General features: G+C 57.7%; 13 protein-coding genes across 13 annotated transcripts; 7 read left to right on the top strand and 6 right to left on the bottom strand.

Annotated features, from left to right (window-relative positions):
- The first annotated feature begins 47 nt into the window (after window positions 1–47).
- K437DRAFT_253570 (ARM repeat-containing protein) lies at window positions 48–2,151 on the top strand. The gene is made up of 4 exons (XM_013390321.1): window positions 48–253; window positions 365–467; window positions 850–1,532; window positions 1,636–2,151. Exons 1-4 carry the CDS (start codon window positions 172–174, stop codon window positions 1,758–1,760), a joined length of 993 nt encoding a protein of 330 aa, XP_013245775.1. The 5' UTR covers window positions 48–171; the 3' UTR covers window positions 1,761–2,151.
- K437DRAFT_132731 (uncharacterized protein) lies at window positions 1,938–2,742 on the bottom strand. Its single transcript, XM_013390320.1, has one exon. The coding sequence runs from the start codon at window positions 2,595–2,597 to the stop codon at window positions 2,115–2,117; it is 483 nt and encodes a 160-aa protein (XP_013245774.1). The 5' UTR covers window positions 2,598–2,742; the 3' UTR covers window positions 1,938–2,114.
- On the top strand, window positions 2,743–6,547 carry K437DRAFT_132732 (uncharacterized protein). Its single transcript, XM_013390319.1, has 4 exons — window positions 2,743–5,172; window positions 5,269–5,859; window positions 5,945–6,023; window positions 6,126–6,547. The coding sequence occupies exons 1-4, from the start codon at window positions 2,888–2,890 to the stop codon at window positions 6,417–6,419; spliced, it is 3,249 nt and encodes a 1,082-aa protein (XP_013245773.1). The 5' UTR covers window positions 2,743–2,887; the 3' UTR covers window positions 6,420–6,547.
- On the bottom strand, window positions 6,158–7,900 carry K437DRAFT_292620 (uncharacterized protein). Its single transcript, XM_013390318.1, has 2 exons — window positions 6,774–7,900; window positions 6,158–6,670 (listed from the first exon to the last, which is right to left on the bottom strand). The coding sequence occupies exons 1-2, from the start codon at window positions 7,780–7,782 to the stop codon at window positions 6,504–6,506; spliced, it is 1,176 nt and encodes a 391-aa protein (XP_013245772.1). The 5' UTR covers window positions 7,783–7,900; the 3' UTR covers window positions 6,158–6,503.
- Window positions 7,901–9,360: 1,460 nt separating this feature from the next.
- Window positions 9,361–12,645, top strand: K437DRAFT_219607 (potassium/sodium eff; the record flags this gene model as incomplete). The annotated part of the gene is made up of 3 exons (XM_013390317.1): window positions 9,361–10,306; window positions 10,406–10,685; window positions 10,797–12,645. 3 exons carry the CDS (start codon window positions 9,361–9,363, stop codon window positions 12,643–12,645), a joined length of 3,075 nt encoding a protein of 1,024 aa, XP_013245771.1.
- Window positions 12,646–12,700: 55 nt separating this feature from the next.
- K437DRAFT_253565 (uncharacterized protein) lies at window positions 12,701–15,175 on the bottom strand. The gene is made up of 7 exons (XM_013390316.1): window positions 14,541–15,175; window positions 14,238–14,456; window positions 14,087–14,173; window positions 13,636–14,013; window positions 13,210–13,561; window positions 12,886–13,140; window positions 12,701–12,819 (listed from the first exon to the last, which is right to left on the bottom strand). Exons 1-7 carry the CDS (start codon window positions 15,081–15,083, stop codon window positions 12,725–12,727), a joined length of 1,929 nt encoding a protein of 642 aa, XP_013245770.1. The 5' UTR covers window positions 15,084–15,175; the 3' UTR covers window positions 12,701–12,724.
- A 210-nt stretch (window positions 15,176–15,385) lies between these two features.
- On the top strand, window positions 15,386–17,292 carry K437DRAFT_253563 (uncharacterized protein). The gene is made up of 7 exons (XM_013390315.1): window positions 15,386–15,557; window positions 15,651–15,849; window positions 15,918–15,991; window positions 16,063–16,627; window positions 16,696–16,740; window positions 16,819–16,996; window positions 17,077–17,292. Exons 1-7 carry the CDS (start codon window positions 15,497–15,499, stop codon window positions 17,191–17,193), a joined length of 1,239 nt encoding a protein of 412 aa, XP_013245769.1. The 5' UTR covers window positions 15,386–15,496; the 3' UTR covers window positions 17,194–17,292.
- Window positions 17,293–18,134: 842 nt separating this feature from the next.
- K437DRAFT_292616 (uncharacterized protein) lies at window positions 18,135–19,169 on the top strand (the record flags this gene model as incomplete). Its single annotated transcript, XM_013390314.1, has 1 exon — window positions 18,135–19,169. The coding sequence occupies one exon, from the start codon at window positions 18,135–18,137 to the stop codon at window positions 19,167–19,169; it is 1,035 nt and encodes a 344-aa protein (XP_013245768.1).
- Window positions 19,170–19,798: 629 nt separating this feature from the next.
- Window positions 19,799–20,365, bottom strand: K437DRAFT_132640 (uncharacterized protein). Its single transcript, XM_013390313.1, has 3 exons — window positions 20,248–20,365; window positions 20,001–20,169; window positions 19,799–19,902 (listed from the first exon to the last, which is right to left on the bottom strand). Exons 1-3 carry the CDS (start codon window positions 20,273–20,275, stop codon window positions 19,809–19,811), a joined length of 291 nt encoding a protein of 96 aa, XP_013245767.1. The 5' UTR covers window positions 20,276–20,365; the 3' UTR covers window positions 19,799–19,808.
- A 608-nt stretch (window positions 20,366–20,973) lies between these two features.
- On the top strand, window positions 20,974–21,776 carry K437DRAFT_216878 (endoplasmic reticulum vesicle protein 25; the record flags this gene model as incomplete). The annotated part of the gene is made up of 3 exons (XM_013390312.2): window positions 20,974–21,283; window positions 21,360–21,572; window positions 21,655–21,776. Coding segments are annotated over 3 exons (645 nt in total), but the record flags the coding sequence as incomplete, so codon positions are not given.
- K437DRAFT_253559 (uncharacterized protein) lies at window positions 21,758–22,499 on the bottom strand. Its single transcript, XM_013390311.1, has 2 exons — window positions 22,164–22,499; window positions 21,758–22,088 (listed from the first exon to the last, which is right to left on the bottom strand). Exons 1-2 carry the CDS (start codon window positions 22,413–22,415, stop codon window positions 21,900–21,902), a joined length of 441 nt encoding a protein of 146 aa, XP_013245765.1. The 5' UTR covers window positions 22,416–22,499; the 3' UTR covers window positions 21,758–21,899.
- Window positions 22,500–22,736: 237 nt separating this feature from the next.
- K437DRAFT_253557 (uncharacterized protein) lies at window positions 22,737–24,869 on the top strand. The gene is made up of 4 exons (XM_013390310.1): window positions 22,737–23,243; window positions 23,308–23,931; window positions 24,010–24,340; window positions 24,418–24,869. The coding sequence occupies exons 1-4, from the start codon at window positions 22,903–22,905 to the stop codon at window positions 24,607–24,609; spliced, it is 1,488 nt and encodes a 495-aa protein (XP_013245764.1). The 5' UTR covers window positions 22,737–22,902; the 3' UTR covers window positions 24,610–24,869.
- On the bottom strand, window positions 24,660–25,881 carry K437DRAFT_253556 (uncharacterized protein). Its single transcript, XM_013390309.1, has 3 exons — window positions 25,444–25,881; window positions 25,097–25,338; window positions 24,660–24,946 (listed from the first exon to the last, which is right to left on the bottom strand). The coding sequence occupies exons 1-3, from the start codon at window positions 25,462–25,464 to the stop codon at window positions 24,757–24,759; spliced, it is 453 nt and encodes a 150-aa protein (XP_013245763.1). The 5' UTR covers window positions 25,465–25,881; the 3' UTR covers window positions 24,660–24,756.
- Window positions 25,882–25,912: the final 31 nt, after the last annotated feature.

The following is a 25,912-nucleotide window of genomic DNA, read 5'->3' as shown; positions in this document are numbered from 1 at the left end:
GGAAGGAGATGATCTTCTTTCTTCTGGCCCATCTTTTTTGAGGCACTGCCAACTGTTGTGACGCACGTCGTGGAAGTACACACCACATTCAACTGGGAAGGAGAAGAGAATCGTAGACAGCGCCTCGCATTTCCTTTCAGCATCTGAAACCGCTCAGAAGACACAGCGGCCATGGCGATTGGATCAACAGCACGAGAGTGGGTCACCCCATCGACCCGTCCACAGCATATCGATCAATTGATCAATGGAGTTGGTCAGTGCGCGATCGCCCAGGCCGAGCCAGCATCTTCCCAGAGATCCGCCGCCTGTTGAAGCTCATTGAAACTGATTCTGGGCTGACTTTCCATGTGTATCGCCTTCCCAGACCGATACAACCCGCAAAATCTCGAGGTTCTTCACCAGTACATTGGGCAACAGCTCGATCATGGAGGATACGACTGCCTCGCAAACCTGGCAATCCTCAAGCTGTAAGTGTCGAAGAGCCTTTATGCAGGCCAACGGGAAGTGCCTGCATGCGATGGCCACAAGGGCTGGGAAGCATGGCGCAAGAAAGCAGCGGCTTGAAAGGTGGCCTTGGCCACAGTCAGAGGAATCGTTGCGAGCCTTTCGAGCCGCTTTGGGATGAAAAACTTCTACAAAACACATTCTCGTGTCTCCTATGGTACATTGGGAAGTGAAGCGCCCAGCTACCGATGAGGTTTCAAGAATTAGCTCTATCTGATTATTACATACTTTGCATGGAAGAGGACGGGATTGCGGCTGGATCTCAACACTCTGCGCTTGGCTCCTTCTGGCTACTCAAGAGATGATGCGATGCTCACACATGCTCCCTTTTGCAATCACATACAGATACCAGTTCAACCCTGATCAATTCAACTACGAGGTAGTGGTGAACATTTTGATCAAGGCCATGCTCTCTGTCCCGTACCCCGATTTCAAGCTCTGCCTTTCGCTCCTCGGAGAGGCACCGTTGGAGATGGATGCAACGCCGCTATCACATAAAGGGGGAAAAGGAGGCAATGCTAACCAAGCAGAGCAGAGCGAAGCAGACGGTGAGAAGGGAGCAGCAGCAGCAACAACAACAAAGGAAGCATCAGCAGCGGATGAGAACAAGAGCTACCTGGCGGGAAACCTGAACGACGCCCTAATTCTGCGCCTGGCCAAGCTGTCCTCTCTCTTGCAGAGCTCGCGCTTCCGCCAGTTCTGGAGCACACTGTACGACGACGAGGACTTTGACGATGCGCGTCAGTACACGTCAAACGTCGCGCGCTTCGAGGAGGACGTGCGGAAGATCGTGATGGACACGGTGGCGTCGACGTTCCGGCGGATCAGCGAACAGAGGCTGGCGAGCTACCTGAACCTCAAGGTCGGCGAGGAGTTGCGCGACTTTGTCGCAAGCCTGGAGCAGGATGGCTGGACTTTTGAGGATGGCAAGGACAAGGACGGCAAGACGCAGAGCTACGTTGTTGCGCCTGCCACGGCGGACAATGAGATCAAGGCGGTCGTGATCAACGAGGAGATTCCCTTTGAGCGTGAGTGATTGATTGCATCGAGTCTAGTCAATGGCCTGCTGTGGTTCCTTCTCTGACATTCTCTTGATTGGCCCTCCACTTAATGTCTTGTCGACACTGGCAGAACTGTCCAAGCTGCTCTCGCAGGCGCAGCCGCCAGCGCTGAAGAGTAGCAACGTCACCGGTCCTGCAGGGACCACGCCTTCTGCAGCTTCCGTTGCTACTGCTGCTCCTGCCGCATCCGACTGATTGGACGAGAGACAGGAACACATTCGCAGCAGGCCAGCAGCAGCAGCACCTTGCTTGCGGCGCCGCGGAATGGGAGAAGGAAGGTGAAGCAGGTCGACTGGTCTGCCACAGAGCGAGGCTGGCTCGCGCCTAAGGGTTCCGTTCGATGAATGGATGCTGCGCCCGCGTGTGCATATTAGCCGCTGCTCTCTCCCTGCCGAATTGTCCATACCGTGCAGCTGCGTCGCATGCATGTACTTGTACGCCCTCTTATCACCGCATCAGCAGCCATTTGTCCCGATCAACGCGAGCTCGTGGGCTGTGCAGACCAGGATGGGTATCCTCGGATCTGCGTGAGCGTGTATGCCGCCCTCGTCATCTCCCTTTATGGCGTTTTCGCCTCCGCCGACAGCATTCTCGGTCGCCCGTCTGCACCGCGCTCACAATGAATGTACATGTGCACGTAATTTGGTTGGATGGGGTGTGTTCAACACTGTTCCTTCGATTCATGATGGCGGCTGTTTCATGAGTCGAACTCATGCGGAGATTTTTCCTCCTCTCCTCACCCCTCGAACTTTGTTGGGCGGTGTGCCCGATGTGCCTGCCGAGGACAAGAGCGAAGTGGATGCAGTCTTCTGTGAGTAAGGCACTGGGCGACTGTCTGCAGCGCCCGGCATGGGCCTTGGCCGATGCCCGCTTCGCGTCAGACCACACCGGGACGCCCGTGCCAGCGTCGGCGCATTCAACCGCAGAATGCGTGAGCAAGCCACAGCAGAGGAACCAGTGTGGGTGGCCAAGGGCGATCGGAGCATGGAGGGTTGCATTCATATTCTTGTTATAGCTGATGGCTGATGGCATGACATGGACAAAGGAGTAGTATGTATGGAGGCCTGGCCTGGACTGGGCTTGGAACTGCAGGCAGAGCGAACGGAAAAGAGAGAGACGCGCGAAACCGAGAACACTTAACAACGCAAGGAAAGAAAGCACTCCTCGCCAATCATCGTGCACACCCCGGCAAAGAGAGTCAGTTAATCGGCTGTTGGGCTGCGTGATCTGTAGGTTTCGCGCGCGCTCGCTTCCTTCTTCTCTCCCCTTCTCCGTTGCGCCTGCAACTGTCTGTCACTTATCGGCCGACAACTCTTCAGCCCATGGCCAGCCTGGGCGAGATGTACTCGAGCGGCACCGGCTTGCCTGCGTCCGCTTCGCACGCCACGCCGCCCATCGACCCAGTCATCGCAGGCTCATCATCGTCCTCTACCTTGTCGGGTGCAGCCACTGCTGCTGCCCTCGTCCGCGCCGGGACAACGAATCCGAATACGAACAGCGGCAGCCACCACCCTCCTTTTGGCCACCATCTGCTTTCGAGGGACGCGGCCATGAACGCGGGGGGATCCAATTACTCGAGCTCCAACACGCTTCCGCCGCTGTCAGCCAGTCTCGCATCCCACTGGCCCGCTGCAGGAGGCCTGTACAGGAGCAGCGGCCCCTTCTCCGGCCCTCCCACGCCGCCCTTCTACAGCTCACCTTCCGCATCTGCACCCGGGTCAGGAGCAGGGCCAGGTGCCGCGGCAGCGGCAGGCAGCAGACGTGACATCTTTCCCTTGTCGCCCGGCGCAGCGGCATCAAATTTCTCTAACCCGCCCACACCTCCGCCTCCTCTTCCCGGCTCCTCTTTGAGCAACATGAAGAAAATGTTTAATCATCCCTATGCCTTGCATATGCATCCCCTACCCCCACCCTCACCTTCTCATCACCACGGCAACGCCGCGCTGTCCACCCATCCAAGAGGTCCGTCGGCGCTTCCCCCGTCTTTCGGGGCGCTCGGCCACTACAATGGGGAGGCACAGCGCGAACACCATGTTCACGCCACCAACAAGAGCTACGCGTACAATGCCATGCACGAACCGACGACAAAACATGCTCAACCTTCTGCAACCAACGGCAGTGGCAACAGCAACCGTAGCACAGGCGACGCCTCCATGATGCAAGACGATGCCGACGACGACGCATTGAACCCGCCCCCGCTCCGCCGGAACCAGGCGTGCCTGTCCTGCCGCAAGCGCAAGCTCAAGTGCGACGCCGCGCGTCCCGTGTGCAGCACATGCAAAAAGTCGCGCGAGGCAGCAGCCGCTGCGCGCCACCCCCCGCCCGTACCGGACGGGGACTGCGTGTACAAGGAACGGTCGAAGCGCAAGACGAAACGCGCGGCGCCTGGCGAGGAGGATACGCTCGATGGCGAGGAGGACGCGGGCGCGATGGCGACGACAATCAAGAAGGCGCGAAAGGCAGATTCATTCCAGAAGGACAGTGCGCCCGACTGCAAGGTCGGCCAGCTGGAAGACCGGATCCGGCACCTCGAAAGGCTGCTGATGGAGAGTTTCAAACAGAAAGCTGGCTCTGCAGGATCAGGAGGGGCCGGTCAAGGGGGCGACGGAGGAGGTGGCGCCGTGCAAAGCTGGATCCCCACGATGCACACATCACGCTCCCCGGATGGCCAAGCGGCTAAAACCACGGGGACGGCGACGTCGCCGATGTCCGCGAGTCCCTCTACGGCGTGCTCGGTGACGGACGAGCGTAAGGGGTTCCATTACCGCGCGCGGCTCAAGCTCGGCATCCCGTCCTCCTCCTCGTCGTCCATCAGCAGCGCTGCGCAGCAGCGGTCCGACAGCATCACGCCGCATGAGTCGAAACAGCTGTTCGAGCTGGACGGCGTGCAGCCGCTGCCGCAGGAGAAGCGATGGGCTGCGACTATCATGGAGCCGGACCCGCTACTGAATTTACTGTGGCCCGACTGGCCGCCAGACCTGCCGTCGCCGGACACAGTCCTGCACCTGTCAGAGATCTTCTTTGCGCGCCATCCGCTGCGCGTGATGATCTACAAGCCCAGCTTCATGACCAGCTTATCGCTCCCGCCGCGCCACCCGGACCGCCCGGCCATCGGGCTGATCCACGCCATCCTCGCCGCCGCCGCACCGCTCTCGCCCTTCTTTGAGGAGACGAGCAAGCCGCCAACGCGTGCCGCGACACCGTCCCGGGGCATGCCTGACGGACTCTTTGGCGCGGCCAGTGGCGCAATGGGCATTGGCGCTAACCTCGGCAGTGGTGCTGACGGGCTCGGCAGCTTCGGCGAATTTGGCGACTTTCCCTTGCTCAGCGAGATGCTCGACGGTACGCAGTACGCGGCGCCGGACATCGGGCAGGGAATCAACCTGATGGATGGCGCACTGCCTCAGGCAGCGGACACTAAAATGAGCTTTGCCAATTTCCACCTCAGCCGCGCGCGCGCCAAGGTCTCCCGCGCGCTCGTGACGAGCAATAGCAACCCGCTCGACTGGGTGCAGGCCATGATCATCATCGCCGATGCACTCTTTACCGAGGGCAGGCTCCTCGAATGCTTCTTGGTCACCGGCGTCATCGCCAAGATTTTGCCACCGTGAGTGGTGCAGTGCGGTAGCATGTCCGTTCTTTATGAACCCTAGTATCGGCTGACCCCGGCCTTCTCATCTCTCTCTCTTTCTTCTCCCGGCAGGTGCGGCCTTTTCAAACTGCATCCCTACCAGGAGGCCGCACCCAGCTTTGGCTGCTACCTCCCGCCCTCCAAGACGGCGCCCGAGGAGCACGAGCGCAGGATCACGTTCTGGTGCGCGTATTTGGTCGAGGCTTCCTACTCGCATCACGGCCTTCACTTTGAGTCGTCCATCAACGACTCGGCGGTGTATACGACGCTGACGAGCAGCATCGCCGATTTCCAAGCGGGCAGAGACTCGGAGCCGAACCTGCAGACGCTGGCCTCAGAGGATCTGTTCCAGAATGGTCACGTGGATGAGTTCAACGTGCTTCTCAAAGCCGTCATCCTGCACAAGCGCATCAAATACATGCTTGCGCGAAATGATATTGGCGAAGCCGCCACACACCAGCCGGCCGGCTTTCGAGAGCTCGATGCCAACATTCTGCAGCTGCTCCACTCTGCACCGCCGCTCAAGGACCCCAATTCGCTCGACCTCCTCGCTGCACGACTCACCACGGTCGGGGCGCTGGCAAATTTGCACGAACCGTTCCTCAACGTCACCGATCCTGAGTCGTACTCGTACCGCCAGGTCGAGTTCATGGTACGCGAGGTGTGAGTATCGAGCTTCGCCTATGCTCCGAGCTGGGCTCTTTCTGACACGTCCCACTTCTTCTGCCTCCCCGCATTCTACCTGCAGAATGAGGATTGTGGAGCTCATCGAGTCGACCAGCTTCGACCCGACCCTGCTGCATCCGCGCTCCTCAATGACCTTCCATGTGAGTGGCACAAGCACCTTTGTTATCATCTGAACGTCTCTCATGACTCCCCTTTCATTTTCTCTCTCTTCTTACTCCCTGACCGGCCTCGATGCTGTACAGAAAGCAGCAACTTTGCTAGCAGCGAAGATCGAGTTCGCGCGCAAGTCGTCCTGTGCGAGCGAGCGGGAGATGGCCGAGTACATGGGCGCGTACGACCGCTTGACGGAGCTGCTGCGGCGCATGGCCACCAAGATCAAGGTGGCGCAGCGCAGCTACGAATCGCTCATGCTCTTCAGGAATGGCACGTGGGACCAGGCGCTGCTCGCAGAGGCGATGGCCATGAGCGGAGTCATCCCCGACAAGTCCAAGCCGGAGAGCACGAATGGTGATTACGCGCCGCACGAGCTATTGTGAGACGCGGTTATGCGTTACGCCAACCGGTCCAGGGGTATTACATGTGCGCACATGCAGTGGCAGCTTTGAATGCGATCATCATGATCAGAAATACTTTTCGTAATCCGTTTTGGACAGCTCGTAGCCCCAATGCCAAAGTGTCTGGCGCAGGATGGGGTTGATCGTTGCGTTGCTCCACTCGCCACCTTGCGATGCAATCTTGGCGGCGAGTGCACGTCGGAAGCGGCCATTGGGCCCGCATGCTTTGAGCCCTGTGTCACGTGTGCGGTTCGGGTTGAGCTTCAAGATGTGCAGAGGCAGATAACAAGGCGGAAGGGGGACAGTGAGACAATTGCGGACGGCCGCGCGACTCACAGCGTTGGATCTGGCGCTCGTCATCCTTGGACCTGCGTCCGTAGTAGAAGCGCAGATACCACTGCCACCAGCCTCTCGGGTCCTGTGCGCGGATCCACCCGGCGTCCTCCCACTCCTTCAGGCTCTGACTTGCCTTGACGCTGAAGCGGTTGACATCGGGACGGTACGTGTCGCTCATCAAGAAGCGGCGCTGCCACGCATGGTCCGCGCGCCAATCGGGCTTGTCGCGCACGAGGAAGTCGTCGCGAGCCCGCGGCGGCAGCGCGTCGCGCGAAAGCTCCAATTCCGAGTCCAGCTGCCTGCGCAGAACGGGCGAATAGTGGGACTTGAACGCCGTTCCACCGAATGCGCCGCCGAGGAACATCTCCGATGGGGTCAGGTTCGGCGTAAAGTGCCACAGTCCTTGCTCGAACTTGAGCGCACCGCGGCCCTCGCTCAGCGAAGAGGGAGTCTCGCGCTGCGGTAATGGCGCAGTGTAGATATCATCGTCCAGGTCATCCTCTTCCTCCTCATGGTATTCTTTGTCTGCCAATATGCCAACATCCACGTCCCTGGAAGAACCGGGATTCGGCGGGCGGACTTTCTTCAAGTGCACACTCCCGCGGGGCGGCGTAGCTGGGAAGTCTGCATCATCCACAGCCGTGGAGCTGAGTTGCGTTTGTATGTGTTCGACCTTCGCATGTTGCAAGGGTTTGCGCACACGTTCACTGCGCCGCGTCGGCAGTGGACGTAACTTCGTCTCTCCGTTCAAGGCCCGCTTCTTTGACGGCGGCGACGACTGCTGCGCCCGACTCCTCGCGGACAACCGCCGCTTTTGCCTTGCTTCTGCTGCCGCTGGTGTAGCAGTCGAAGGACCGGCCACATCCTTGTCCGAAGTATGTGCCAATTCGTCCCCGAGGCCGAGGCCCGAGCTCAGCTCGAGCTCCCGAAGGAGCGCCTGGTTGCGCCGGATGTTCTCCAGACGCTCCTCCTCGTACGATCCGGTGGTGGGGGCGGCAGCGGAGAACATGATGGCTGCAGCGAGGGCCCCCCCTCAGTTGATAAATACGTGCGTGGGATGCCAGCGAATGCGTCCCACAATGGACGGCCTTTTTGCGTGGCACTAAACTCTTTTACGTGATGTCGGCTTGCAGCTTTTGCCCAGAGCTGTACTCTGACCTCGGTTGCTGCTCATGCTGACGGACATACTATTCGGTTGTAGTAGTTGCCTTGGCGTGTCGCACAAGACGATGCGCGACGCGTCACGTGTTCACGCTTATGTCAGTAGGGTTGCCGCGTTGAATCTAATTCGCACCAGTCTCATTACAGATTGATTGACAGGGATGCCAAGCATCTGTGCTTGATGCTTTCACTGCAAACGTGCCTCATCCACCTCCAACGCCGAAAGCTCCGCCTGACTTTGGCTGGTAATGCTCTAGCTCGCAACAAGCCGAGGGGACAGTGCTTCTTGCCTGTCGTCCCTCCGCATGGGACTCATATGAGTCGTAAGACGTGACGCATGCATGGCGCAGGATGGCGTCGCAGTCAAAGTGAGCAGCGTGGAAGGCTGTGCGCGGCATGCGCTGCCGATACTTTAGCTTTGTAATGCTTGATGGATTGTTGGGGGAGAGTCGTGCGACTCCAAATCGATCCGTCTCATCTCCTGCCTCAAGTGTTGAGCGAGATAAACCGAATGGCCGGCCGGCCGCCGCCACACCACGCTACCACGCGGGCCGCGTATACAGACGCAGCCCCGTGCTAGCTTGGCAGGACCATGGATTACATTGCTTGTGGTAATTGAAGACCCCCGATTGTTAGCCCTCTATATAAGGAATCGGGCTGGTGGATGGCGCTCCCCAGCAACAATGCGCAGCCGCCCTGGCTTCCTTCCCTTTGGCCTCAACACTCGTGCCAGCTGTATCTGCTTGTGCAAGCTAGACAGGCACCAAATTAAAGCTTGTTACCCATACTCACTACTTACCTCATCCATTCTTGCCGCCGTCTTTCCGCTGACCCGACACTTATGGCTGATCCCCCGCATCGCCGCTCCATTGACGCTTCCGCTCTGTTCGCCGCCGCCAGCTCGGGCTCGCCCAACGGGTCGGCGCGTCGTTCGGAACAGGCAGAGGAATCACTGGCCGACGAGGACGAGCCGCCTTGTAGCGGCTCACTCTTTGCCACCGGCCCGACTCCTGCCACCGTCTCGCGGTGCACCACGAGCTCTATCGGCACGCACAGCAGCTCTCACACGAGCGTCGACTCACATCGCCTCTCCAACAAGCGAGATGCCCTCCCTCACCGCCACGTCGACGACCTTGCCGCCGTCCACTTCCAGCACGGCCGAGATGCAGACGCAGATGTCGCAGTCAAGAACGCCCTCGTCGAGTTGGCGGCGCATACAGCCATCGTCGTCGAAAGCATTGACGATGTCGTCGGCACTGCTGCGCGTGCCGCATCTGCCTCTGGCGCCGGACGCTTTGATCTGCTGCAACCGCATACATTGACCGTCGCTCAGGTGGTCGCTTTCTTCAGCTCCCTCACATATTCAACCACGGTCCCACCAGCTCGCGCCACGGCTGGCACAGAGCCTCAGCAGCACGCCGTCGATATGCTCGCTTCGCACGGACTCAGCAGCTCGGACGCCGCTGCGCGCCTGGCCGAGTGCGGGCCAAACCAAGTCGACGCGGGCGAGCGCGTCTCGGCGTGGTCGATCCTGCTGCGGCAGGTGGCCAATGCGCTGACGCTCGTCCTCGTCGGCGCAATGGCGCTCTCGTTTGGCGTGCGCGACTACGTCGAGGGCGTCGTCGTCACCGCTGTCATCTTGCTCAACGTCACCCTCGGCTTTGCGCAGGAGTGGAAGGCGGAACGCACCATGGCCAACCTGCGGACGCTCAGCAGCCCCACGGTGCGAGTCGTGCGCGACGGCGAAGAGCGGACGGTTAAATCAGTCGAACTCGTCCCCGGCGACCTGGTCCTTTTTGCGGCTGGCGACCTGCTCCAAGCGGACGTGCGTATCGTCTCGACGAGCAACGTCGAAGTCGATGAGGCTAGCTTGACGGGCGAGTCCCTCCCCGTCGTCAAGATCGTTGATGCAATTCAAGACGACAAGGCCCAGCTCGGTCCCGGGGACCAGTTCAATCTCGGCTTTGCATCCACCACCGTCACAAAGGGAAGAGGCAAGGGCATCGTCGTCGCGACCGGCATGAACACGCAGCTCGGCCGCATCGCCGCGGCGATGCAGGCGCGCAGCAGTAAGCCGGCCTCTTCGTCTGACCCAGCGGCCACCGGGCCCGTCACGCGCGCATGGCGGCTCCTTTGCACCAAGGCCTCCGCAGCGTGGGAGCCCACGGCCAAGTTCCTCGGCCTGCGTGATGGCACACCACTGCAGATCCGCCTGAACAAGTTTGCGTACATCTTGCTTACCATCGCCGTCGTCTGCGCCATCGTCGTCTTTGCCGTCGCCGAGTTCGACATTGATGACCAGGTGATACTGTACGCCATCGCGCTCGGCATCGGCGTCATTCCAGAGAGTCTCGTTGCCGTCTTGACGATCAGTGAGTACTTTCGCGGACAGGACAAGTGCGTTCCCCTGGCGTGCCATATGCTGAACAAGGATGGCTCCTTCCTTGGTCGCTCACCGCTTGCTCGTCCAGCTTTCAGCGTCGGTGCGAAGCGCATGGCTGAGTCGAACGTCATCGTCCGCAAGCTCTCGGCGCTCGAGTCGCTCGGTGGCATCGACACGGTGTGCTCGGACAAGACGGGAACCCTGACGACAGGCAAGATGGTCACTTCCCAAATTGGCTTTGTTCTTCCGCCTGCTAATATGAAAGATACTACCGCGAGCCAGGTCAACGCAGCTGAAAACCAGGGCGTCACGGTGCTCAAATATGGCATTGAGCGTGCTGCGCATGCTTTCATGCCTGTTGGACGACTGTATACGCTTGAAGACATTGATAGCCGCAAGCCAGTCGAGGACGACGAGAAGCTTGGTACCGCTGCGATCGACGCAGACGCTGCTACTGCCAAAGAGTTCATCTGCCCAAGCCACATGCCTGCACACGTCCATGCTCTCACGCTCGCAGCCGCGCTCTGCAACGTCGCGGAGATCAAGGCCGTTCCCGACAGCCTGGGCCGCGAGGGTACATGGTCCGCAACGGGCGATCCAACGGAGATCGCGCTTCAGGTGTTCAGCATGAAGCTCGGCATGAGCAAGGCCTCCTTGCTGGCCGCTCCAGCTTCCGAGGCCGAGACCGAGAAGGAGGAAGAGGCGCCGGGCTTCGTCTTCGCACAAGAGTTCCCATTCGATTCGACCATCAAGCGCGCCACCTTCATGTATCACGTCACCTCCAACCCCGAGGGCGGCTACGCGCTCTTCACCAAGGGCGCCGTCGAGCGCGTCATCGAGAGGTGCTCGCACACCCTGACGAATGGCTCGGCGCAAGAGATGAAGCTGACCGAAGGACACAAGGAGGCCATCATGCAGCTCATGGAGCGCATGGCATCGCAAGGCCTGCGTGTGCTCGCATTCGCTCACCGGCACGTTTCTCGCTCTGTCGGATTTGACAAGGCGCTGATGGCGAGCAGCGGGAGCGGCGGCGGCGTAAAGCGCGAAGATGCCGAGACGGACCTGACATTCATCGGTCTCGCCGGCATCTACGACCCCCCACGTCCGGAGACACCCGGAGCGATCGAGGCATGCCACACCGCTGGCGTTACCGTACGCATGCTCACGGGCGACCACATCGCCACAGCGCGTGCGATCGCGCGCGAGATTGGCATTCTCAAGGGCGACGAGAGCGCTTCGGCTGTCATGCCGGCACATCAGTTTGACTCAATCTCTGACGCCGAGATCGACAGGTTGCGCGAGCTCCCGCTTGTCCTCGCTCGCTGCTCGCCCGCGACCAAGGTCAAGATGATTGCCGCTGCCCAGAGGCGCGGGCAGCATCTTGCCATGACTGGCGACGGTATTAATGACTCTCCCGCGCTTAAGCGCGCACCGATTGGCATAGCCATGGGCTCGGGCACGCAGATCGCGCGCGACGTCGCTGATCTCATCCTTGTCGACGATGGCTACGCGTCCATCGTCAAGGGCATCGCAGAAGGCAGGACGGTATTCGACAACATCCAGCGCTTCTGTATCGCCCTGCTCGTCGCCAATGTGGGAGAGGTCATCTTGCTCCTCGTCGGCCTCGTCTTTCGAGACGCAAACAGAGACTCAATCTTCCCGCTCTCGCCCGTCGCCATCCTGTTTTGCAACATGGTCACTGCCTCCCTGCCCGCCATCGGCCTCGGATTGGAGAAGGGTGACGCGGACATCATGCTGCGTCCACCGCACAATGTCAAGGCGGGTGTCTTCAGCACGCAGGTCATCTCCGACATGCTTTTCTACGGCTTCACAATGGGCTGGACGTGTCTCCTCGCCTTCATCATCATGATCTACCCCGTCGGCGATGGCGTCCTCGCGGTCGAGTGCAATGAGCGTCTCGCAGTGGGCTGCGAGGCCGTCTTCCAGGCTCGCGCTGCAGTCTTCACCGCGCTCATCCTCCAAAACCTCTTCGTCGCCTGGGAGCTTCTTAGCATGGACCAGTCCCTCTTCACCATCTCGCCTCACCGCCGTCTCGCGCGCAACCCGATGCTTTTCTGGTCCGTCATCTTTGGCATTTGCACCATCCCCATCTGCCTGTACGTGCCCACGTTCAACACGTCCGTCTTCAGGCACTCGCCTCTCTCGGGCGTCGGATGGGCGGTCGCGCTCGGCATGACCATCACCTTCATCCTTAGCATTGAGCTCTGGAAGGCGCTCGCGCGCAGAGGCTATTGGCCTTGGCTCACACGCTACACCGGCGGCACTGTTGGCCGCGCTTCCAAGCCCAAGCATGGAGACGTGGCTTGAGAAGCTACTGCAAATGAGTAACGCACACGAGTACGTTTTAGCACATCAATTCCATTATAAGTTGAGTCGGATCTGGTCACTAGGCAGCTATGGCGCAGCAGAATGATTGGTGATCGGCAATCAAAAGCGATCGGCCATCTGGTGACCAATGCAGATTTTGCGCATTGACGTGATCTACATGCAAAGGTTAGCAGCTGGTTCAGCAATGCGCAAGCCGGTGAATCCAACGTCCGAACTCACCGTTGGGGATGGGAATTGCCTCTGCGGTTTGTTGAATACTTTTGCCGTCAGCTGAAACGTCTAAGGACCAGGTGTAGAGCGCCTCGCCTCCGCATGCGATGGTTAGGGATGATGGGGCTTCGTTTTGCCAGACTGCCGAGCGGACTGCACTGCCGAAGAGCAGGATCGCAACAAGGTACGGGCGTGGAGTTTGGTCGGGCTGGTCGTTTGGGATGGGAGGGAAAGCGTGAATGAATACCGCGGTGGGCATGTTGTCTGTATAAGAGGAAGCCCAGACTCGCATCAGCATAAGATGTACGGACGATTACCTCACGTCCTGCTTACCATTTCTTGATGCCAAGAGTGTACCCGCTTTGCTCCAAGCCATCCAGCAAACTCCACACTTGGGCTGCGAAACAGCCGTGTCAACCCGCATACTTGGGATTGTAACCGGCAAGCTGCTGCTAGAGTTCTCCATTGCTACAATGCATCGCTTGCCCGTCTCCTCCAGCCATGATAGATGAGGCTCTCGCCAGACGTGCAGACGACCGAACACAAAGTCAGAGACTCTGCGACCTTGGTGGGGTTGCTGTTGCGTCGGCTTTGCACGGCTGTGGGATAGCTCTCCGGTAATGGTAGTCCGCGACAGATCGAGAGAATAGATCTCTGTTCCGGAAGCGGCGTCCAGCAGCCGTATCTGCGAAGGGTGTGTCCGGCAGGTTCCTACCATTCAGATAACGGCTCCAGACGAACGAAGCTCACAGCACTCACGTGCTCGTCAAAACCCCCGACAGCCAGCAGGGTCGAGTGGGGGGACCATGCTACCTGCCTGATTCCCAGCCCACCACCAGAGACCTTGGTTTCCTCGTCGTCCGACTTGCGCTTCTTCGGGATTGCTTGAGAAGGCGCCCTTCTCTTTTCTTTGCTCTTTGATTCATCCTCTTCGGTTTTCACGGAATTCGATGAATAGGACTTTCGAAGACTTGAAGCCATGGTGGAGGAACGTGCGCTTGCTGTACTTTGAACTGCAAGCAAAGGTAGTCCAGATGTTCCGGTAGGCAAAGCGGATGAGATCGGCTCAACTAAATTGGGAGGTATCCAGAATGTAAAGCGGTGGGATCCACAACGGGTATAGACGAGGAGCTTGTACTGGGACAGCCGTTGTCAAAGCAAGCCTTCAGTGACAGCGTTGCTTGGAGGGGACAGTTGTCGCAAGACTCACCTCCATGTGACCCTCCCACACAGCGATGTGTCTACCATCCGGAGACCAAGCGGCGCCTCTGGCATCGTTCGTGGCAAGATTGAAGGACTATAGCAAACGCAAGAGAGGTTGGCTGAGAAGGAATAAGAGGCCAACGGGAAATCGAACGAACCTGTTCAGCCTGCCAGTATTTGCCAGCGGTTCCTTCGAGAATCGCGCGATATCCTCTCCTCTCGTCAGAGCAATAAAGCGAGATGCTTTCTTTACACGCCTCGCGACGGATGAGCCCAAAGTACCCGGGGTATTTTGAGCTCGTGATTGACATTCCCAGCTTGACATATTTGATTATTGTCACTTTGAGGTCGCTAAGGGAGTAGACGCTGGCGCGAAGCTACCGTCATGTGAAGGAGTGGAACGACCGTCAGATCCACATGCACTTGTGCGGGGTAAAGATGCCGTGATATAAGGCACTCACGTCGGTAGCAAAAAGTATGATGTTATCGGACCTTCCTCTCATCCATTGCGCTCCTGAGATACCTTCAAACCCAGCGTCGACCCGGGCGACCCATCCTTGCCCTTCATCCGACTCATCATTCGCCTCCAAGCTAGGGTCGAGACTCAACACATATACTGATCCATTTTCCGCACTCGCGACACCAAAGTACGACTGCTGTGGCACCAAAGAAGTGGAAGGCGAAGGGGAGACCGCGTATGTCGGCGACACGGCCAAAAGGTACCTCCCTTCTTCGGACCATTCCAAGGAGGTGATGTAACCATCGAGATCCCAGCTCCGAACCACTTGGAGTGTGGACGAGGCGCGAATGATCACTGTACTCCATTCATCGGAGCTAGCGTTTCGTCGTCTGCGCTTAGTACCATGCAAAAGAGCCGATGCAGCATTAGGATCGCGATACTCTGAACGGGCCGAGCTGTGCACCACAAGCGCAAAAAACGTGGAGCCCGGCGAAAAGGCGATGGCGCCCGGGCAGGAGTGCGGGAATGGACTTGTGAAATCCATTTGGCCGATAGGCGTTTCTGTGGTCTGGTTGAGAAGAGTTACTCGCACAAAAATGCATGCAGAATAGTGCCGTCTTGGTGCATAGGAAGCGCTGCCGACGAAGTGTCGACTATCCGATGTGATCGATCACAATATAGATGTTGCTTGCATGTTGTTTTCGTTGTGTCGCCCCGTCGCAGACGCGTTCTCGCGCCACGTCTGGTCCTCTCCCGCGTGACGGTTTATCCGGCCCACTCTTCCCAATATCTTGGCGCTGATCCGAGTGCAACGCAACTTTCAATCACTTATGTCATGCTGGAATGCATTAGCCGCAGTGTGTATGTATATCCATTCGACCGACAGTCGTAGGATCGTCACGGTTCCTCGTCGCATCGTTGCCGACAGCCGGCGCGCTTCGTCTGAGAGCGCTCGCCATGTCTACCGACCCCGAGAAGAACCAGCCCCAGAGCGGTGGCAACGGCAATCGTAGAGATGGTCAGTTTGCGATCCGCTTTCTGCAAACCTTTGTGAACAGATGCTAATCACGCATTATTCAACGCGTGCCAAACCTGCTGGATATCATTATAGAGATATCTCTTTGGTCCACGATCGCATCAGATCTCAGAAACGCAGACGATCTGCCCAACAAACGCGCTGCGATGATGGGCAAACATGAATCGCTTAGATTGCAGCTTGCGGCAAATGAAGCCTCTCCACGGAGCGAGCTGCTCAAGGAATTCAATGAGGTACATGCTCACCTCTTGACGGTCACAAAGCACGAACTCGAGTGCGCATATCATTTTCGAGTAACAGCCTGTCTCTTCGCACTGACACAGCGCGTGTCTCAATCCCCAGAGTATACGATAATGCTATCGAGAAGCTTGGCATCCTCCAAGCGTTGCTCTCTTCGGTGCCGAATGAAGATCATGGTAAGCACCTCATCAGAAGCTTGAGTGTCACGTTGATTGCTGAATTCCTACGGTGCTTTTGGAATCGACAGATCACAGCCGCAAGCGGAGGCGAACTGACGCTGGGTCACCAGCGCCGTCGTCACTAACCTCACCCTCGCCGTCGGCTCGTACCTCACCGGCACCTGTGCAGCAGCCTCCATCTCCAGCAGAGGACAAAAAACATAGCGGGGCATCTCCATCGTCAACCTCCGCAGACAAACCTGCCGCAAGCAAGGCAGGGGTGTTCAAAGGCAAGGGAAAGGGCTGGCGCAAGGGCATGACCGCACAGGTGCCATCTGCCACACACACGACCGAAAGGCAGCTGGTGGCAACCACTACAGCTAACACGCTGTCTGCGACGGGTGGCTATCTTGACCCGGCCAAGGCGAGGCGGGAGCAGCTTGCGGCACAGCTACCGCTACAGAAGGGTCGCAAAGTAGCGTTTCGACAGCCAACGGTCAAGAAGGTCACCGGCGACAAGGCGTCTGCGCCTCCTGCCGCCGCCAGTGATACTGCAGCACCTTCGCAGAATCTTCCAGGCGCTCCGCCGGAGGAGGAAGGCGAAACGTGGATCCTCGCGACAATCATTGAGTGCATCAACAATGACCGCAATCGGTGAGCATGTGGCGCAAGGGAGGCCGGCTGACGCGTATTTGGCCACTTACTCATGTTTGCATTCACAGATACGTTGTTCAGGATGCCGAAGAAGACAGCAGGGGCGTGTCTCCGTGAGTTCGGCTTTGATGCGCACCGTACAACGTTGGCGAAGGTCAAGATGTGCTAATGCTTCACTCAACCCCTAATAGCACGTGGAACACGACTCTGAAAGCGATTGTCCCTCTCCCAGAAACTGCTCTGACGCTGCCTGCGCGAGACTATTCCGTCGGACACAAGGTGCTCGCACTCTATCCCGACACGAGCTGCTTCTATCAGGCGACGGTCAAGGGGGGTGGGCCTGGCGTGCACAAGGTATCCCCGAAGAATGTGAGGACGAGCGGGCGAGGTTCCCCCCTTTTTGGGTAGTGTTGTTGATCAAAGTTCAATTTATACATATTTCTGAACAGTTGCTGAAAAAGGAATCGGAGCTGCTGAATGCACGGTACCAGTTGACTTTTGAGGACGACAACGATGACATCAAATCGATCCCTGCCTATCTCGTAGTCGAGCGGCCACGATTGTGAGCCTGTTCAGCTTTTAAGGACAGGGCTCGCGCACGAATTTGCGGAGCCGAAATGTGTAGCACAACCCATCCGCATCACCTCAATCAAAGTCCACGCGCCTATGTTTGCTCTCGTGCTATCTGACATGGGAACCAGCCCGTGTAAAGCGTCAGGTGCAGCACTCTCGTGACAAATATAAATAGAACGCCTCACGCGCCTGCATGTTGTGAAAATGCTCACGTGACCAACATTGTGTGTTTTCGAGTTTGCGACGTAAACAAGTTACAAGGTTAGACCACGGGCTGCGCCACATTAACCCCCGGAGGCCCCGAGGAAGGCTCCCCAGAAGAAGCTAGGGTGTGGCGCAGACGGCATCGCCGCCCGCGCAGTGCCACCTGAAGTGTTCCAAACTCCCCAAGCGAGGGAAGGCGAGCAGCTGCCTGCTGGCTCGGGAAAATGTGCTAAGATGCTCCTTCTTGATTTTCGTTTTTTGCCGGTTGGACAGGCAGGTGGCGGCGGGCCACCCGCAATATCTACCTCGACTGTCCAGTCTACAGGCTGCCGGCCTGCGTAGTGCAGAACTTTCGATGACAAGGCCACGCGCAGGGACAGGCACAACAGCACTGTGTTTCTTCCTCTCCCGCGCCGCACCCACACCCAGCTTCCAGCAGCCGGCAAGCCCACCCTATGCTTTATATACCTTGCCGCGTACACATCCTCCATGTCCCACAGTGTACACCTTCTTACCACCACCTGTCCCATTGGTCACCTCTAATCTTCGTCAGCTACCTCCAGAATACACGCTGGTCGTGTATCTCCTTTCCTAGTCGCATCCTCTTCGTCCCCCTTCAAGTAACGCAGGTCGTTCAATTCTACCTACGCCCACAACCTTTTTTCGTTCGTTTCCTATCTCTTGCTCTCCCAACATCTTACCCAGCCAACCGCACAAAAATAAGCCCAAGATGCATTTCATCTGGTCTTCCATTGTTGCGCTCGGCGTCATCGGCGGGGCGGCTAGTGTCTCGGCCAGCGAAGCGTCTTCGTCAGGCTACCAATTCAATGGCATGGCAGGCGACGTTACGCGTCGCGCTTACCCGCAAGAGCAGAGGCAACAAGAGCTCGAAGCCCGCGAGAGGGTCGTAGGACTCTCGTCAAGGCGGATCCAAGAAGTCAACGGTCAAATCGTCGGTGAGGAGCAGGCACAACAGGCGCTCTGGCCCCGCGAAAGGGTCGTAGGTGTCTCGACAACGCAGATCAAGACAGTCAATGGTCAGGTCGTCAGTCAGATGCACGCCGAGGCTATCACACCCTCCACCCCTAGTTCTGCTGGCACTAGCTCAGGCGCCCAAAAGGCTGTCACACCGTCACAGTCAGCTTCTGGCGCTGCTACTGGCCCGTACCCTCCGGGTCTGAACAAGGTCCTCAATAAGGTGGCGAGTGATTCCCTAACCAAGCACAGCTGGGAGCATGCCGTCTGCTACCACAATGGTGCTGCTTCACGCTACATCTTCCACAAAGGTGACCTTGTGCACAATCAGAACATGTCGCATGCCAAGCTTCGCAAAGGCGGCAGCAGGAAGGGAAAGAGTGATCTCAGCATTCGTGCCGATGCTGGCACCGCTGCTCCAGCTGCCGGCGATGCAACGACGCCGACCACGCCTGCGACACCAAGCACGCCGACCACGCCTGCGACACCGAGCACGCCGACCACGCCTGCGACACCGAGCACGCCGACCACGCCTGTGACATCGAACACGCCGACCACGCCTGCGACACCGAACACGCCGACGGGAGCAGCAGGTGGATCCACAGGTGGCAAGGGCGGCAAGAAGGACAAGACGCAACGGCCTGTATGCATCACTTGGCGGCTCGACCGGGAGACTGCCAAGCTGATGGCCGCCCATTTTGACTCGGGCTCAACCGCCGGGGGCGCAAAGGACCCCGCAGCAACAACTAGCTCTGCGCCGGCTGCTAGCGCCGCACCCACAAGCTCATAGAGAGATGCAGGGAGGTGATCAGAGGTCGAGGCTTGCGAGTAAGAGCAACGAAAGAAGATGTACTTGATAAACTGTTCAATCAAGCGGATCAGATAGCGGTCAAATACACGAGGGGGTTTACCTGCGAACCTTTTTCAATCATGTGGTCTGCTCAATCGATGTGCAAGACAGTGAACGTCGTAGGTACTTTGGTATGCGCGTTGCGAAGCAGTGCTCAGGCACGGAAGAGGGTAGGCTACACACGGGTCGTGCTCGAGGCGGTTGTGGTCATCAGCAAGCACTGCCTTCATTGACAGGATGGCATATGCGCAGTCGCGCTGCGGCGCGTGCGAGTGACGGAGTCTCAGCTCGCTTTTGGCCGTCGGATGGCCTCTCGTCCCCCTTCAAACATTCTCTTGTCTCGAAACAGATCGCGCCTCCCGAGTGTGGACTACTGCAAACGTCTAGCGTGATGGATAGCGTTGGCCTTCTTTTTGCTCTCCTGTGCGATTGCACGCGTCGGAGGTGCAGGGGACCGCCATCCGATGCCACATCAAAGTGGACCAGGCTACAAAATCATGCTTCGTATTGTAAATGGGAGTTCCAAAATGGCGCCTTGCCAAGAGAAGGCAAAGGTTAGGACGAGCAAGCCGACGCTTCTTAGCCGTGGCGGACCTCGGGCAGCGGCTCTGCACGGACCGAGGAGTGGTCAATCGCCTTGTCTTTCTCAACGTCCATCTCGCCGATAAGTGCGCTGTGAGCGCAACAATGAAAGGGAAGGCAGCGAAGGGCAGACATCCAGAACGATCAGCATCGTTGCGGGTTGCAGAGAAGCGAGATGCGTGGACCCACATTGCGTCGCCTCGAACGATGTATAGCCCTAGAGGGAGCTCTTCAACGCCATCCTCCGCGCTGTAAATGCGCTCTATGCACTGAGAGAGGATGATGCTACCGGCGGTGTCAAAACCTCGCAGCTGACCGACGATTACGCGTCCATCTTGAGTGATGAGGAGAACTTGCTCTACGTAGTGAAAGGCCGTCAGGAACTTCCAGAGCCCAGACTGTGCTTGGCTGCCACGCTAATGGCTTCGATACTTACTTTCAGTATAAGCTACAAGCGAGCTCATGACGCCTGTCTGCACACCGCACCCAGAGCGAGTCAGCAAGAGCTAGGCGAATGACTCCGAGCAGCCCATAGGCACTTTCCAGCGGGTCGTAGAGGTCGCAAGGGAACTGCCTCAACGCGCAGCTCGAGCGCTTGACTCGCTCCTCTTTGATACCCAGGTCGCTCCCCTTGACGAGCAAGGATGTTTGCAGCTGACCCTGGGCATTTGCATACGAGGCGAAGAACGATCCCAGAGATGAAATCGATGCGAAGATGGATGGCCCCAGCATCAAAAACGGAACGGGTGTAGCACGCCCGTGGCTCTGCTTCTCTCGCTCTTCCGCGCATGACACGCGGCACGCCCACTTGCTCCACCAATATGGACAACATCGTGCTTTTCTGGGAAAACCCATCAGGTGATCGCATCAGCTTGTGTACCGGCTTCCTTACGCCATCCACTACGAGCATCTTCTCGGACTGTGAAACAAGCCTAGAGGAGGATTGTCCTGTCAGCTGCCTTGCATCGCTCACTAGCATCCATTGCAGACGAGAAGGCTCGGAGAAAGTGAGTAGTGAATCCTGGGGCCCGACTCAAGCGCATCTTTCAGCCACACCATATACAACTGGACATCTGCCTCGCTTCTGACGCTGCGTTTCTTAGCCAACATGCGCCTCACCAGTCTGCCCCTCCAACCACCCATGGCTCTGCTGTGGGCCGCGCTGGTCGCTCTCTCGCTCTGCCTGCAATGTGTCTCGGCGATCAAGTTCGAGGTGCCAGCATCCCACGAGCCGTACGAGAAGTGCGTGTGGAACTACGCACTGGCTAACACGTTGGTCGTGATAACCGTCAACATCTCGCCGATGGGCAGCAACTCGGACAAGCAGGCGATGGATGTGCAGATCGTCGATGGAAGCAAGCACAAAAATGTTTACCTCAACAAGAAGAAGGTCGAGGGCGAGACGAGGATGGCTATCAACACCCACAGCAACGCCGACCTCGGTGTGTGCTTCAAGAACCACCTGAGCAAGAGTGAGCAGCCTGTCTAGCCAGGATCTGTGAAAGAAGAATACATAACGCTGACTTTGATCATGATCTGCTGACACAGGCGTGAGCTCACGAGGTACCCATTCATATCATGCTGTTGTCGACCTCGATGTCGACATTGGCGCCGATGCTGTCGACTACAATGCCATCGCCAACCAGGAGTCACTGTCTGGCCTCGAAACCGAGCTAAGAAAGCTGGAAGCGGTTGCGGATGAGGTTCTCAACGAGATGGACTATCTCAAGAAGCGGGAAGCACGGATGCGAGACACAAATGGTGCGGCTTGCATGAAGCACACATGTTCTGCGTGCACATGTTTGACACTGCCCTTCTCTTTCTTCTCTTACCGATCAACCAGAATCCACCAACGAACGGGTCGCAAAGTTCGGCTGGCTGACGATTGTGGGATTGCTAGCCCTCGGGATATGGCAGATCGTTCACTTGCGGGGCTTTTTCAAGCGCAAATACCTCATCGATTGAAGATGCAATGACACGGTTTTCATCGACGTGTGCCACGCCTGCGTTTGCCTTTCGCGCCGCTTGATGAAAGGTATGATACAGAATAGAATCGCAATAAGGATACAGTAGGAGTACCTGTCATGATCACGCAAAGGCGACTGTTTTGCGTTTCTTGCTGATGTCTGGGCCAACGGGGCTTGCGGGCGCGGCAGACTTGCCTTCCATACCCATGCTCGAATCGCTGACGCTCGCCTTTTGATTGCGAGCTTCTTTTCGCCGCTTGGCCTTCTCGCGGACCTTGGCTTTTAGTCTCGCTTTCACCTCGTCCAGGCGCTGTGTATGCAGCAGTAGGGCTCGTGTCATGCATTGCCAATGGCATAGTATCAGCTGATCGAAACATGCACGCACCTTGACCCCTTTTCCTCTGCTTGCTGAGCCATCTTGATGTTTCAGCTTGGACGCAGATTGCTCCTGCTGTTGCTTTGCACGCTCTAAACGCTTCTGATGCCTTTCATCCTTCTCGCCAGCGATCTGAGCCGTCAGCGCTTTGAGGTGATCTAGACCGAGGTCCTCTGAAAACGTCTTGCGCTTCTTGCCGCTGCCCTTCCTCGCCGATGGAACACGGGGACCGGCTTTGCCCTTGCCATTCGCGCCACCCATGTTCGAGCTCTGTTCGGGCTCTGCGGCTGCACCTTTAATCCACAGTGAAGGCGCTTGATTGTGGGCGCTCCTCGAGCCTCGCCATCTTCAGGCATGCTGTATGCAGCCTATTTGAATCCCTGTCCAGTGTCGACTGTTCTTCACTCCAGAATAGGAAATTGTGAGCGGAACGGGTTTTGACTTCTTGACTCTCACCGTCCTCTCCCAGCCAGTCTCACACCACAGCCAGAGCGGCACAGTTGCGGGGGCGCTGGCTTTGTTCTTTGCGCCACCAGGGAGGGGCCTGGTCACACAACAACACATCGCGTCCGTGCTGAGATGGCTCGCTCTTCGCTGCGCTGCTGCTATGTACTTGTAGAGACTCTGAGGAAGCGGCTTGTAATCGGCAGGTGGAGGTCATACAAAAGGGAGCTGGCAAAGGTACTGCCCATTTGGATTCGGTGGGACCCCACGCAAGCCTGATTGCGAACGAGCGCCGCCAGCCATCATGTCATCACCAATGGCAATCCTCAGCAAAACCGGAGACCACGTCCAGTGCCCATCGCAGCACGATCCAGTCGCAACTGGGCTTGCTGTATTCCTCTGCATCGGCTTGGTTGTGTCTTACCTTCCACAGGTCATCCGAATCATCTTGAAGAAATCGTCGCTTGGATTCTCACCATGGTTCCTGCTTCTAGGCGCCACAAGTTCCTCTAGCAGCTTCCTCAACGTCGTCGCATTGCAGTGGGGCCTTGTCAGGTGCTGCTCGATCGTCTCGACCGCCATCTGCGCCGAGTCGGTCCTCGGCATATTGCAAGTCGGGCTGCAATGGCTCTGTTTCGTTGCAATGTAAGCTCTTAGCATCCCCGAGTGCAAATCAGAGTGTTGACGTTGACGCCCTCCCTTTGAGCAGTCTCGCCCTGTTTCTCATCTATTACCCAAAAGAGCTGCGCTACGAGCGGTCTATTGCGCTGCCTGGACGAACACGAAGGCCACGCCTTCTTGCCGAAGACGATGATACGTCTTCAGGAGGCTCATCTGCATGGTCGGATGACGTCGAGGACCTCGACTCTCTTGATTCGCATATCCAAGAAAATTACTCGGGTATCCAAGCTGTCGGCAGCGGCGTTTCGGCCGTTGGAATCGGCACGCCGACGCAATCAGCCGTCGCACGCATCACCGAAGAAGCACAAGCGGACGCCAGCAGCAGCGCATTTGCCAGACTCGTGCCCACCTTCTGGCCCATCTGGAAGGCTCCGCAGACCGAAGGTGCTGCGTTAGGTCCGCCAGGGAGACAGACTGCCAGCGGTGCTTACGCCGTTCCTGGCATGCCGAGTGCGCCAGGGCCAATGGATCAATCAAATCAGCCCGGAAGCAACCTCCTCCAGGTTCCTCAGACAGGCAGCCCAGCGCACCCGCGCACGCCGAGCCAGACAGCGGTGAAAGCTTGGAAGAAGGCGCTGCGCAAGAAGTCTAAGCGGAGAACGGCAGAATGGAGCCTGTCTCTCGCGCTCGCATGGGTCGTCGCCCTTCACTTGTGAGTGCTGAGACGTGCAAATGCTCCCATGGATCTCATGCTACGTGCAAGCTGAATGCTCCCTTCCTTGCTCCGCAGTATTTTCGTATTCTTGATCACCCTGCTCCTAGTCACGTCTCTACCGACCGAATCTTTTCCTGATCCTCGCGACCCTACCATCCCCAACCTAATTCCTGCCCCTCTGGAATCGCTTCTGTCTGTGCGCGGGAAGCTCCTGACTTCTGTACCGAAAGGGTCCAAGTTGCTCGTGCAACGGTGGGCTGCCTTCCTCGGAGTGACCGGTACGATCTTGGCTGCTGGACAGTACATCCCGCAGATCATCTATACCGCCAGGGCCAAGCTGGTGGGGTCGCTAAGCATCCCGATGATGTGCCTTCAAGTTCCCGGCAGTGTCATCTTCGTGTACTCGGTGGGTTCCCTCAACAGCGCTTGTCTACTTCTCGCACATGAACACAACTGACGCAGCAAGTATTCCATCCTGCGCAGCTTGCGATCAGGCCCGGTACAGATTGGTCTTCTCTTGCTGCATTTGTTGCTACGGGAACGCTCCAACTCGTATTGCTGGCTCTTTGCATCAGCTGGAAAATCCGACAGAACCGGCTCGGCATCGATGACTTTGGTAGGCCGCTGGTGCGAGCGCAGGGCCTTCCGAGCCAGGTTGCATTAGAGGAGGACTGAGAACCGTCTATAGTTCTGACAATGGTCGTCCGCAAGTATACACTACGTACTCGTTCGCACTCTTGTTATCTGCAAGTAACTTTACGGTGCTAATGATGACGATGATGATACAAGGTGCGAACAAATCAAGGAGCCGCATGCCTTCGTTCAGGGCTCTTCCGCTTCCACCGCCCACAATGCATCGGGTGGTGCTGTTCCTTGCGCTTCGCTGAGAGCGCCTTTGAGAATGTACGTAAAGTTTCCACTTTTGAGCGGGGGCACGGTCGTCTCGTAGCCCAAGGGCAACTGACACCGCTGGCAATGGAATCGATATTGCTTTTCTAGAGACCCATCCGGCCTGAGAGATGCAGAAAAGTAAGCGAAGGGAAGCTTGCATTAGCGGATTGGTGCCTGACGGCCGACTACGTCGAGTGACAAAGGGGCTTGCTTGCATCTCTCGTCGCCGACGACGCAAGCCTGCCCTTGCCATCTCCACATATAAGCTCACCGTCGGATGAGCACCGGATCTCGCTGTGTTGCACTGATCTTGAATATCCGCGCTTTCCTGACGTATCCCGTCTCAGGATCCGCTCGGGAGTCGAGGCAGCGTAGCACGTATGACCCATCCTGCGGCCTCGAGGGACACGCTGACAGCGGCTGGTCACAAACTAGCGCAAATTCGCCGCAGAGACAGTAGAAGACGCGTAGATTTGATCGGGTATCTTCGTCCTTGGACGCCGAGATGGCGGACTGTGAAAGTAGCAAGTAGTAGTCGCACGCCGGAGGGGGGGGGGGGCATTTGCAGCACGTCAGAGCCCATTAGGACCTCCGGTTCGACATTACAGCAAAGCTCACCCTTGAAATGACCTTCGGCATAGTGCAATCAAGACGATGCAATCCTGTTCCCGCGGGGTGTCATAAAACAGAACTTGGCTGTTGACCACGGTGCTCTGCTGGAACTGCTTGGCGGCTTTTCTGCGGAGAGACACAAAACAGTTGACCGAATGCTCCCGAGTCTCACTGCGCTGTCGTGTTCGCATGCGCGTGCGCTCGCTACTCTGACCTCACCCGCAACCAAGACCTACAGTGAATGCACAGTGTTTTGTCAGAATGTATGGCAACTGTCAAAGGAGCGAAGAAGCATCGTGCATTGTGAGGAAGCGATGAGAGTGTGCAACTCATGACGTCCTGTCCTGGTTGATGTTGAGCGCATTGAGACTTTTTGGGTGGCTTATTCCCGGGACTTGAGAGGCAGACCGGCGTTTCCTCCTTCCGCGGCGGCGTGGAGTTTCTATTTGCGTGGAGCCACCCCAGTCATTAATAT

Source organism: Tilletiaria anomala, assembly GCF_000711695.1.
Source record: "Tilletiaria anomala UBC 951 chromosome Unknown K437scaffold_5, whole genome shotgun sequence".
NCBI lineage: Eukaryota > Fungi > Basidiomycota > Exobasidiomycetes > Georgefischeriales > Tilletiariaceae > Tilletiaria > Tilletiaria anomala.
Note: the sequence above shows the minus strand (reverse complement) of the source record. Positions and strands in the feature narration are given on the sequence as shown.

Bases quoted from the DNA above. Each gene is read 5' to 3' on its own strand.
- K437DRAFT_253570 (XM_013390321.1), top strand. From the start codon at position 172: ATGGCGATTGGATCAACAGCACGAGAGTGGGTCACCCCATCGACCCGT. The intron at 254-364 runs GTCAGTGCGCGA...TCGCCTTCCCAG, and splicing joins TCAATTGATCAATGGAGTTG to ACCGATACAACCCGCAAAAT. The intron at 1,533-1,635 runs GTGAGTGATTGA...CGACACTGGCAG, and splicing joins CGAGGAGATTCCCTTTGAGC to AACTGTCCAAGCTGCTCTCG.
- K437DRAFT_132731 (XM_013390320.1), bottom strand. From the start codon at position 2,597: ATGCCATCAGCCATCAGCTATAACAAGAATATGAATGCAACCCTCCAT.
- K437DRAFT_132732 (XM_013390319.1), top strand. From the start codon at position 2,888: ATGGCCAGCCTGGGCGAGATGTACTCGAGCGGCACCGGCTTGCCTGCG. The intron at 5,860-5,944 runs GTGAGTATCGAG...TTCTACCTGCAG, and splicing joins GAGTTCATGGTACGCGAGGT to AATGAGGATTGTGGAGCTCA. The intron at 6,024-6,125 runs GTGAGTGGCACA...GATGCTGTACAG, and splicing joins GCTCCTCAATGACCTTCCAT to AAAGCAGCAACTTTGCTAGC.
- K437DRAFT_292620 (XM_013390318.1), bottom strand. From the start codon at position 7,782: ATGTTCTCCGCTGCCGCCCCCACCACCGGATCGTACGAGGAGGAGCGT. The intron at 6,671-6,773 runs GTGAGTCGCGCG...CACGTGACACAG, and splicing joins CGAGCGCCAGATCCAACGCT to GGCTCAAAGCATGCGGGCCC.
- K437DRAFT_253565 (XM_013390316.1), bottom strand. From the start codon at position 15,083: ATGGATTTCACAAGTCCATTCCCGCACTCCTGCCCGGGCGCCATCGCC. The intron at 14,174-14,237 runs GTTCGTTCGATT...CGTTTGCTATAG, and splicing joins AATACTGGCAGGCTGAACAG to TCCTTCAATCTTGCCACGAA. The intron at 14,014-14,086 runs GTGAGTCTTGCG...CGGCTGTCCCAG, and splicing joins TGTGGGAGGGTCACATGGAG to TACAAGCTCCTCGTCTATAC.
- K437DRAFT_253563 (XM_013390315.1), top strand. From the start codon at position 15,497: ATGTCTACCGACCCCGAGAAGAACCAGCCCCAGAGCGGTGGCAACGGC. The intron at 15,850-15,917 runs GTGCGCATATCA...CTCAATCCCCAG, and splicing joins GTCACAAAGCACGAACTCGA to AGTATACGATAATGCTATCG. The intron at 16,997-17,076 runs GTGAGGACGAGC...ATTTCTGAACAG, and splicing joins ACAAGGTATCCCCGAAGAAT to TTGCTGAAAAAGGAATCGGA.
- K437DRAFT_132640 (XM_013390313.1), bottom strand. From the start codon at position 20,275: ATGAGCTCGCTTGTAGCTTATACTGAAA. The intron at 20,170-20,247 runs GTAAGTATCGAA...TTCACTACGTAG, and splicing joins GCTTGTAGCTTATACTGAAA to AGCAAGTTCTCCTCATCACT. The intron at 19,903-20,000 runs GTGGGTCCACGC...TTGCGCTCACAG, and splicing joins ATCGTTCGAGGCGACGCAAT to CGCACTTATCGGCGAGATGG.
- K437DRAFT_253559 (XM_013390311.1), bottom strand. From the start codon at position 22,415: ATGGGTGGCGCGAATGGCAAGGGCAAAGCCGGTCCCCGTGTTCCATCG. The intron at 22,089-22,163 runs GTGCGTGCATGT...CTGCATACACAG, and splicing joins GCAGAGGAAAAGGGGTCAAG to CGCCTGGACGAGGTGAAAGC.
- K437DRAFT_253557 (XM_013390310.1), top strand. From the start codon at position 22,903: ATGTCATCACCAATGGCAATCCTCAGCAAAACCGGAGACCACGTCCAG. The intron at 23,932-24,009 runs GTGAGTGCTGAG...CTTGCTCCGCAG, and splicing joins TGGGTCGTCGCCCTTCACTT to TATTTTCGTATTCTTGATCA. The intron at 24,341-24,417 runs GTGGGTTCCCTC...CATCCTGCGCAG, and splicing joins GTGTCATCTTCGTGTACTCG to CTTGCGATCAGGCCCGGTAC.
- K437DRAFT_253556 (XM_013390309.1), bottom strand. From the start codon at position 25,464: ATGCCGAAGGTCATTTCAAGG. The intron at 25,339-25,443 runs GTGAGCTTTGCT...CTACTTTCACAG, and splicing joins TGCCGAAGGTCATTTCAAGG to TCCGCCATCTCGGCGTCCAA. The intron at 24,947-25,096 runs GTGAGCTTATAT...TGCATCTCTCAG, and splicing joins GATCCGGTGCTCATCCGACG to GCCGGATGGGTCTCTAGAAA.